The 11,094-nt window shown below is 38.0% G+C and overlaps 1 protein-coding gene across 4 annotated transcripts in view; it reads right to left on the reverse strand.

The window, feature by feature from the left end:
* The window catches only part of LOC129818040 (flotillin-2a), a 39,653-nt gene extending 29,819 nt beyond the window's left edge, over positions 1–9,834 (reverse strand). Inside the window, exon 1 of one of the 4 annotated variants that reach the window (XM_055873577.1) lies at positions 9,597–9,834. In XM_055873577.1, coding sequence (XP_055729552.1) covers positions 9,597–9,645 — 49 coding nt within the window. In that variant the 5' untranslated portion in view covers positions 9,646–9,834. Of the gene's footprint in view, positions 1–9,141; positions 9,230–9,262; positions 9,363–9,596 lie in introns of those variants that run through there. The other 3 variants (XM_055873569.1, XM_055873605.1, XM_055873586.1) reach the window with 3 other exon arrangements.
* Between the last annotated feature and the right edge of the window lie 1,260 nt (positions 9,835–11,094).

The following is an 11,094-nucleotide window of genomic DNA, read 5'->3' on the forward strand; positions in this document are numbered from 1 at the left end:
TCTGCTAAATTAGACTAAAATATTAGCACTAAATAATCTGGTGGGTGATAACCTTCAATCTGGATAATAACACAAAACAAATCCTAAGACTAGAGACATTTATCGACAAATATTACGAAAACAAGCAACACCCAAACATGACGGAGAGTAAGACAGGGGAACCGATTCAAAAACGAAAACGTGACTCTTCAACAGACACTGATGATTTAATATTCTCACCACCGGGAATGGTAAAGGTCGAAACCGATCTGTTAAAATCAATAAATGACAAACTGGGTATACTTGAATTAGTTAGTAAGGATATAAAAGAGTTGAAGGCAAGCCTAGAGATGAGTGATGAAAAAGCTGCGACATTGGAGAAGGAAACACACAAGCTAAAAGGGACAGTCAATAAGATTGAAACCGAAATGAATGAAATTAAAAAGGAGAACACCGTTCTGAAGGAAGCCTTACTGGACATACAAACTAGATCCATGAGCGAGAATTTGGTACTTACAAATATACAAGAGAAAGAAGGAGAAGTTCCTGAATCTGTAGTTAGAGAGTTCCTTCTTACAGCGCTTCAGATTCCACGCGAAGTTATCGACAAGATCCAACTTGAACGTGTACACCGCTTCGGACAGAGAGGGCAGAGGTACGAACGCCCAATCGTTGCCAAATTTGCTTAATTTAAAGATAAAATAATGGTTAAAAGCCTGGGTAAAAGACTTGCTGGGACCAAAATTGGCATGAATGATCAGTTTCCGAAGGAAATTGCAGAACGGCGCAAAGTTCTGTATCCAATTTTCAAAGAAAATAGATTAAAAGCGAAACGAGTAGCTCTCGTCGTTGATAAACTATATATTGATAACCAGTTGTTCAGAGACACAAAGACTACTCCATGGTTATTTTAAAAATTACAAAGTTTTCATAAATGACGAAAATAAACACAATTCAAGCCCGGTTATTGATTGTAACAATACAATAAAAAAATATAGCTTTTCTATAAATCTTCACATATAACTAATTGAACACAAGCACTATTTCTACATAGTGAAGATAAAAACTAAGTAAACAGAAGGCACAGTATGTGTGGATGGTGTGGTGTGTGTTTATTTTATTTGTTATGTTTGGAAAGTTGAGTGAGTGAGTAATGAAATGGTTGCATATCCCAGAGCCAATGTATTGCTGTGAGCCGGGTATGAGAGGGCTTTCAATGTTGTTCAGATGATGGATATACTTTTATAATGAATTATACGTCTTATTTATTTATTGTCCTATCATGGAGAACTACTTTTTTAAAATAAATTATACCTAATTATTTATTATCCTATTTTAATGGTACGGTCCATGGCCCTATACCCTAGACACCCACATGAATGGCCCAGATACTAAGGAGAAGTCCCTAACTGTTTTATGTGCATGCTGTAAGCGGTCTGTATGCAGCCAAAATGAGGTCAGAGACCAAGAGCAGCACTGCCCCCTCAAGATTCTGAGCCTGCTTGGCAGGGCATGGTCCTGCAAAGCCAAAGCCCCCTAAAGGGAGAGCATAATAAACAAGGAAATTCTCAAAGCTGCTAATGAGAACCTTGACGACCTTGTACCTAGCCGGTGGGGATTCCGGTGGGGTGCCCCCACCCAGGCAGTGGCAGTGCTGGCAACACTAGCTGCAGTAACCCATGGGGAGGGGGTCACACTCGGACATTCAGAGAGGGGGTATATTATTGTGGCCCTGGTGGCACGAAATCAAAGTCGGACTGCATGGAGATGCTTGGGAACATGGTCATGACGGATGACCGTATTGTGGGTGTTTCAGGAAGAAGGTGTACATTTGACCTCCATCATCTAGGATGTGACAATGGTAAGTAAATCTCTACATTTATGCTCCTTTTTGCGCGGTCTTGCAGGCCTTCTCATGCAGCTGCAACTGCAAGTACATTTGTAAATCATGACCTATCTTGAGTTGGGCTCTGGGATGGTGCAATTGTTGAGACGGTGAGCTTATGGTTGTGTGGGGGTAAGGGCTGAATGTGTGTGGGTGTATGTGTGTATCCCACAACTGTTGCGAAGGAAGAAGTAAAAGATGTTAGGGACTATAAAGGATGATCCACAGCAATATGTAATAAAAATCGAGATGAGGGCGATGGAAATGCATTTGGCAATGGATCTGCTCCGGTTCGGTGGATGGCGCTGTGTGCTCTTTTCGAAGGATGGATCCCGGTCGGTCCGGGGCTGTGGGGGGTCGGGGGTGGTCTGCCGGGCATTGGGATGACAACCCAACTCGAGATGGGGGCTTTTGGCGGGTGGAATAGTGGGGACCAATTGGAGGTTTGCTTAGTGGAGATGCAAATGTCATGGTACAACTATATAGACACTCAATCATTATGTTACTTTTTAATAGGACGTTTTCAAATATATATTTTGATAAAAATAATTGAAAGGTGTGTCTCATTATGGTAAGTGGTGAAATAAGTATAGCCAGTTACAATTGTAATGGCTTAGCAGATAATAAGAAAAGACGATCAGTATTTACCTGGCTAAAAGAGAAGGATTATAATATCTATTGTTTACAGGAAACCCATTCGACAGTTTTAGATGAAGTTTTGTGGAAAAAGAACTGGGGGGGCGAAATATATTTCTCCCATGGGCAAAGAAATTCAAAAGGGGTGATGGTTTTAATTAACAATAATTTTGATCCAAATGTGCAATTGTCCAAACAGATCCTCAAGGTAGATGGATTATTTTAAATATGTTATTGGACAATAAACATATGGCTTATTAACCTATACGGTCCGAATAATGATGATCCAAGCTTCTTTGACAATATATATAAGAATGTATCAACTCTACAAGCAACACTAGACTCTATTATTATAGTGGGAGATTTTAATACGGTCTTAAATACCTCTATGAACCGGAAAGGAAATCACACTACAAACTATCACCCTCAGGCACTTAAGGAAATCAGGAATGTCATGGATATATTGGAATTAGTGGATATATGGAGACTTAAATACCCTGACCTAGTGAGATATACATGGCGGAGGCTTAATCAAGCTAGTCGCCTTGACTACTTTCTTATATCATTCTCTCTGGCACCAAAAGTTAAAAAGTGTTTGATAGGGGACAGAATGCGGTCGGACCATCACATAATTGGCATATATATTACTCTTACAGAATTTCCGCGTGGGCGAGGATATTGGAAATTGAATCAAAGCCTACTAGATGATAAATTGTTTAGAACTAGGACAGAAGAATTTATAACTGACTTTTTTAGACATAACATAGGTACAGCAGATCCCCGTATTGTATGGGACACTTTTAAGTGTGCCTTTAGAGGCCATGCAATTCAGTGCTCATCTATAAAACAAAAGCAATTTAGATCAAAAGAGTCCATATTAACAAAGGAAATTGAAGGACTAACAGTACAGTTAGATAACAATAAAAACGGTACCATAGAGGCACAGAATAAGTTAGAGGAAAAACAAAAAGAAATGGAGGAACTTATTCAAGAAAGATCCAGTGTAATATATTATAAAAATAAAGCGAACTGGATGGAATATGGGGAAAAATGCACCAAATTCTTTTTCAATCTTCAATATAGAAATGCTACCAAAAAAAACGTATTAAAACTTGTTACAAATGATGGAGTCACGCATGATTCACCAAATGATATTTTGAAAGAGGAAGTAAAGTACTTTAAGAATATGTTTTCGTTTCAGGCTCCTCCATCTCCACTAACTGAAACTAATGGTATGGATTTTTTTCCTAATAATAATGTAAAATTAACATCTGTACAGAAAGACTCATGTGAAGGCCTAATTACAGAGGAGGAACTACTTGATGCAATTGGGGCCTTTAAGAATGGGAAAACTCCAGGGCTGGATGGCATACCAGTGGAAGTATACACATTTTTTTTTTATATACTCAAAGGACCATTATTAGCTTGTTTTAACCACTCCTATATAAATGATAGATTATCAGACACGCAACAAGAAGGTGTGATATCATTATTACTGAAACAGGACCCAAGTGGTATATATAAAGATCCAGTCCATTTAAAAAATTGGAGACCTCTTACACTTCAGTGTTGTGATGCAAAAATCCTAGCAAAATGCTTGGCGCATAGAATAAAAATAGTTGTCAGATATTATTCACCCTAATCAGACAGGTTTTTTACATGGACGATACATTGGAGATAATATAAGGCAAGTACTGGAAACAATAGAACACTATGAAATATCGGGGACACCAGGCCTGGTTTTCATAGCTGATTTTGCAAAGGCTTTTGATAAAGTACGACTGGAGTTTATATATAAATGCCTAGAATATTTCAATTTTGGGGAATCTCTTATAAAATGGGTTAAAATTATGTATAGTAACCCTAGGTGTAAAATAGTAAATAATGGCTACATCTCAGAAAGTTTTAAACTATCTAGAGGAGTAAAACAAGGTTGTCCACTATCGGCATATCTATTTATTATTGCCATCGAAATGTTAGCTGTTAAAATTAGATCAAACATTAATATTAAGGGATTAGAAATCCAGGGCCTAAAAACTAAGGTGTCATTGTACGCTGATGATTCATGTTCTTTTAAAACCACAACTAGAGTCTCCACGGCCTCTTAGAGGATCTAGATACATTTGCTATCCTCTCTGGATTAAAACCAAATTATGATAAATGTACCATATTACGTATTGGATCACTAAAAAAATACACATTTTACATTGCCATGTAGTTTACCAATTAAATGGTCTGACGGAGATGTGGACATACTCGGTATACAAATCCCAAAAGAAAGAAATGATCTCACTCCAATAAATTTTTATAGAAAGTTAGCAAAAATAGATAAGATCTTGCTACCATGGAAAGGAAAATACCTGTCTATTTGTGGGAAAATCACCTTGATTAACTCTTTAATCATATCACAGTTTACCTATTTGCTTATGGTTTTGCCTACACCTAGTGACCTGCTTTTTAAATTATATGAACAAAAAATATTCAATTTTATTTGGAACGGCAAGCCAGATAAAATTAAAAGGGCCTATTTATATAACGAATATGAATTCGGAGGGCAGAAATGACTAAATATTAAAGCATTAGACCTCTCACTAAAGGCATCAGTTATACAAAAGTTATACTTAAATCCAAACTGGTTCTCTAGTAGATTGGTACGAATGTCTCATTTTATGTTCAAGAAGGGCCTTTTTCCCTTTATTCAGATTACACCTGCTCACTTTTGGTTGTTTGAAAAGGAAATAATCTCCAAAATATCTTTATTTTTTAAACAAGCCTTAGAAAGTTGGTTGCAATTTCAGTTTAATCCACCTGAAAGGACGGAACAAATAGTACAACAAATATTGTGGTTAAATTCAAATATAGTAATTGATAAAAAAAAATGTATTTATCGAAGAAATGTTTAAAAAAGGTATAATCTTTGTGAATGATATCATAAATAGGACTGGTGGAGTAATGTCACACATGCAGCTAACACAGACATATGGAAATGTCTGCTCTACCCAAAATTACAACCAATTAATTGCAGCATTACCACAAAAATGGAAGAGGCAAGTAGAAGGGGAAAAAAGTAAGGAACTTATGTCGGCCCTATATTAAAGAACATAAATGGTTAACGAAAAGTGTGATAAAAAAAAACATATACCAATTTAATTTAAGGACCAAAAAACTGACAGCTGTGCCATATAAATTGCAAAATAGTTGGGAAGAGATTTGCGATGTACCCATTCCATGGCACATGGCTTTTGTACAGTAATTTAAATAGCAGAATCACTCCTTTTTTGGGGGTGTCTTGCTAATTGCCTATAATTTTCACCTTTTGTCTATTCCATTTGCACAACAGCATGTGAAATTTATTGTCAATCAGTGTTGCTTCCTAAGTGGACAGTTTGATTTCACAGAAGTGTGATTGACTTGGAGTTACATTGTGTTGTTTAAGCGTTCCCTTTATTTTTTTGAGCAGTGTATATCCATACAAGTATACATACATATACACATATATACATACACATACCTATATAGACATACATACTTTTTTAAAGAGTATACCTTTATTATTATTCCCCGCAAACCCTACCACCGATCCCCCAATTGGAGTAAACTGATAAACATTTCTGTTTTTACCTTCAATTTATACATCTTATACACATTTTACAGACACAGTCTACTTTATAATAGTTCTCTCTTGTTTGTTCTTAGTCCTTCCTCTATTTCTGTTGTCCATCCAGTTTGATTTCCACTTGTAACTGTGCTATTTCACAAAAGCTCCGCACCTATACACATTTCACAGATCCCGTATGCCCTACATTGTTTATCTTGTTATTAGTCCCACCCTTCAGCTCCACTCAACCCTTCCCATCTATCTTCCAACATCATCCATTTTGGATTTTTATTTTGCCATATATTTTTCAACTGTGCTGTGATGCTTCACAAAAGATTTGAATCTTCCTATTCTCAGTGCTTCCACGGATTGTAAATTAAAATTAAACATTTTTGCTAAAATAATTATTATATTATTGATTGATTGACTATGGCTTTTCAAATCCCCCAGTATTGCTATCTGTAGCGTTAGTTCTACGCAAATGTTGCAATTCTTCAGCCAATCCTGGACCTGTGACCAAAAACGAGCTACATACGGACAATACCAAAATAAATGATCTAATGACTCTGCCTCCTCACAGCAGAATCTGCAGAGCTGGGAAGATTGTATCCCCCATATATATAACATTCTATTAGTTGCAAGAATTTTGTACAGTAATTTAAATTGAAAAATTCGAAGTTTTGAATCCGGCGTTGTTTTGCGTATCAATTTATTGATACGCAAAACAACGCCGGATTCAAAACTTTGAGTACAGTAATTTAAATTGCAGAATCACTCCTTTTTTGGGGGTGTCTTGCTAATTGCCTATAATTTTCACCTTTTGTCTATTCCATTTGCACAACAGCATGTGAAATTTATTGTCAATCAGTGTTGCTTCCTAAGTGGACAGTTTGATTTCACAGAAGTGTGATTGACTTGGAGTTACATTGTGTTGTTTAAGCGTTCCCTTTATTTTTTTGAGCAGTGTATATCCATGCTCTGGACACTACGCTGATAGACACAGCAAACCTTTTTGCCACAGCTCGCATTGATGTGCCATCCTGGATGAACTGCACTACCTGAGCCACTTGTGTGGGTTGTAGACTCCGTCTAATGCTACCACTAGAGTGAGAGCACCGCCAGCATTCAAAAGTGACCAAAACATCAGCCAGGAAGCATAGGAACTGAGAAGTGGTCTGTGGTCACCACCTGCAGAATCACTCCTTTTTGGGGGGGTGTCTTGTTAATTGCCTATAATTTCCACCTTTTGTCTATTCCATTTGCACAACAGCATGTGAAATTTATTGTCAATCAGTGTTGCTTCCTAAGTGGACAGTTTGATTTCACAGAAGTGTGATTGACTTGGAGTTACATTGTGTTGTTTAAGTGTTCCCTTTATTTTTTTGAGCAGTGTATATATTTACCCCCAAAAATATGGGGGATTGGAAATGATGCAGACAATTACATTGGAATCAACATTCTTTCCGCAATATTAAGCTGATCCACCCCTAGAAAAAAATAATAATAATTAAAAAAAAATAACATCTAGACTGTTACACATCTAAAAGTGTCATGGTGTTACTGTTTTTCCAACTTTTTCTCATTTGTGTACCGCTGTCTTACTTTTACCCCCAACTCTTTTCTATACCTCCTCCCATTCACTCGTGCAAATCATTTCTGCTTTCTTTGATTAGAGCCAATGATTAGAGGTCTTGGGGCCGAAACGATCTCAACCTGTTCACAAACTTTCAATCAAAACAGTCAAACTCAGTCAAAACAGAAAATGTGTGTCAGTCTGTCTCTTGTGAAAACAGTGAACAACTTGTGAACATTTCTGAATTATAATACACCATGACAGCGCAATACACAAGGGGTGGAACAGTGGCAAAGGTACCCACAGGACAAACAGAATAATATTAGTCTGAGGAGAGATTAAATAGCATTAATACAACAAAAATTATTCTAAACACACCTTTAGTTTACAAAGTTAAACAGATGTATTATACACCCCAAACCACAGTCAAACTACTGCAATCTGTACAAGACGAGTACAAATCTGATTCTTCTATAACCAACGCTACATAAACAATCAAATCTGATTTTGCTGAGTGATTTGTAATCATACTATCTGTCTCAATAATAACTTTCTACAAAAGACCAAGATAACATAGCCTAGCTACTCATGTATCCTAGTGGACCGAGCGAAGTCTGTCCTTGAAACTGCCTGAAAATGGCATTGTAATCTTTCAAGGCATATACACAGCTACATTTACCAACATAACATAGTTAATTGCAGTTCTCCAGTGCTGCTACAGATCAGGGTCTGTAAAGACGGAGTCAGTTTCCAGAACTTAAAAGACCTCACGCTACATCTAATGTCTCTAACTTAACTCATATGGATGAAATAAAGCAATCAGCAATACTTCCACAAATTCCATTGGTTTGATCAGATTTCACATGTCACGAGTCATGACAACCGCTCTCTCATATTGCCACACTGCAAATAGAAGGCTACAGGCAGTCTAGTATCCAGAAATTACATTTTCAGATGCAAAAGGCATATCTTTCTACCATAGACTATCTCTCGAACATAATTATTAAAACCTATAAATAAAGTTATTTATAATACGTTTAGAGTTGTACTGTATTTCATGGGTAATATTCCATTAGCTACAATCACTGTGGCTTTAACATACCAGGCCAAATTTCATACCCTTTAATCTGTATTACGTAAATCTGCTATGACATTTGTGGTCTGAATGTATAGGTAACTGTAAATCGCTCTAGGTAAAATCGCCTGCTAAATGGCTAAAATGTCAAACGTATTAGACCTGACATCACAGACAGCCTGACATACGGGAATGGGCACCACCCCGCTATCATGTTCCCTCCCCTCACGACTCGGAGCCCGTCATTCATAATCACAACGTTCCTACTTCCCCAAACGTGAAATGCGCATCAATTACTTGATTCATAACGACATAAGTGCGATTGCGATGCTGTTTACAATCACATGGTGTCCCGTAGAAGGGTGGCATCTAGAGAAAAAAAATGATATACATACCCATCTCTTGCCCTGGGGAACACATGATAACTGCAGCGTTTAAAATAACTGGACACTCGGAAAAACTATTTAGGTCGGAAAGTCGGAACACTAGAAAAGAGGCCCGAGTTGGGTGACTGACCGTTCAAATCGATTTTTCCCAGTCCAAGCTCGATTTTTCCCCGAGTTCCGTTGTTTTGAACGTACTGAAGTCGGAGATTCCGAGTACGCAGTTGTTTTGAACGTGGCAACTGTGAGTCAGCTTTCCGTGATCTAGCTAGCTAGCTAGCTAACGTCAGAGGAATATAGTAACTGTCTACATTTTCAGAACTGGTATTGACACAATGACGAGGTTATCCATTGGGATAATCACGCACCAATGTGCATGTCACTGTGTAAATAACAAGTGAAAGTAACATTAACTTACACGTTAAATTAATATTTACAAAGTTGATGATGAATGTAACGGTACGTACCTGAAACAACAAGGGCCTCATTTGGTCCAACAGTATGACAATTACCCATGTTATTTCAAAAGGCGTATCCCAAACCAAGTGCGTTTGTTGCCTAAAAATCTTCTTCTACTCTATTATGTCAGTCCACAAACACACGTTTGCGCGTGCCGGTCCTCGAATGTACTTGCGTAACCCCTGCTTTATTATACAGTTCTTATCGACACTAGGCTGATTCGATTATACTGAACCGCGGGGCACCGGTCTATGGCACGTGACGTAAACTGGGCACAATGGTGAGGGAGGGGCGCCCATCTCAAATGAAGGGAATGCGATGAACTTTCAACCAGTGCAAAACACGTCTACCCGGGACAGATTAATCGAATCCCCTCATTGATTATTTGTACGGCTCGTCGATCCGAGAAAGAACAACAAATGCTCATTTAGCGCTTTCTGTTTTCCCCTGTTAAAGTGGCTTAGTATTCGTCCGATTGTAATGACCATTTGGGCGTCAGCACATCTCCCACCGCACTTGTTTATGCACATACAGACAAGTGTAGAATTTCACCAGCAGGCGACACTACACTACAATAAATGGTGATAGGGTCGGGGACTCATGGAATTAACGTGTTCCATAGTGGTTGTGGGCTGTTTATCGCTGAAGTAGGCCTACTGTGTACAGTATGTCAAGTGTTTGACCAGCAGGTTGATCTATTTTGCATCATTGTGCCTAGGAATAAGTATTACCAATAAATCACAGTTCAAACGTGTAGTGTGTTATTGTAGTTTTTACCTGCATTTTGAAGGAACCATAAACATACTGTATGACCCTCATCATCAATTGATCTAAAAGGTATTTCCGCACAGGGTGGGCAAAGGAACATCAGTTCGTCCACAGGATTTGATTTGGATCAACTTGGTTTTAGGCATAAATGGAATTTGGAGGTGGGATTAGTGTTTTGCCAGAATATTATCTGATTTGTTCAAAACTTGGTCCAAGATAAGATACAATAAATGTAGCGGTACCACAGAGGAACCAAGAAATTAAGAGCGACACTACGGCTGACTTTTTGGAGCAACACCACGTCTGTCTTTTGGGGCCTTTATGTTGATCTGCAATAATATTATGAAAAGACAGGACAGGAATACATCAGTCTCCAACGCACCATCTGACAAATTGTTCTTTCTCTATCAGTGTTTTCTCGGACTGAGGAGAACGGGAGCTAGGTGTGTTAGTAGGTGACTGAAGCACCCAGATTAAATAAAATATATTTAATGAAATAAAAACCGAAGATGTTAATATTATCCAGCTACTGTAGCTGCCTACTTAACATCAACAGGCAGTACTAGTAGCGCAACAATTGAAAATAGAACCCCCCCAAAAAGTTCCTGGCAATCTGACCCCCCCCCCCCCCACCCCTTTCTGTCTGAACTTTTAAGGGCCACTGACCCTTAACCTGGATGTTCTGTTCTGTGTTGTGCACTATTCTAATCATTTTAAGTTTGATGGAATAACCATTTT

This window comes from Salvelinus fontinalis, chromosome 2, assembly GCF_029448725.1.
Source record: "Salvelinus fontinalis isolate EN_2023a chromosome 2, ASM2944872v1, whole genome shotgun sequence".
Lineage (NCBI taxonomy): Eukaryota > Metazoa > Chordata > Actinopteri > Salmoniformes > Salmonidae > Salvelinus > Salvelinus fontinalis.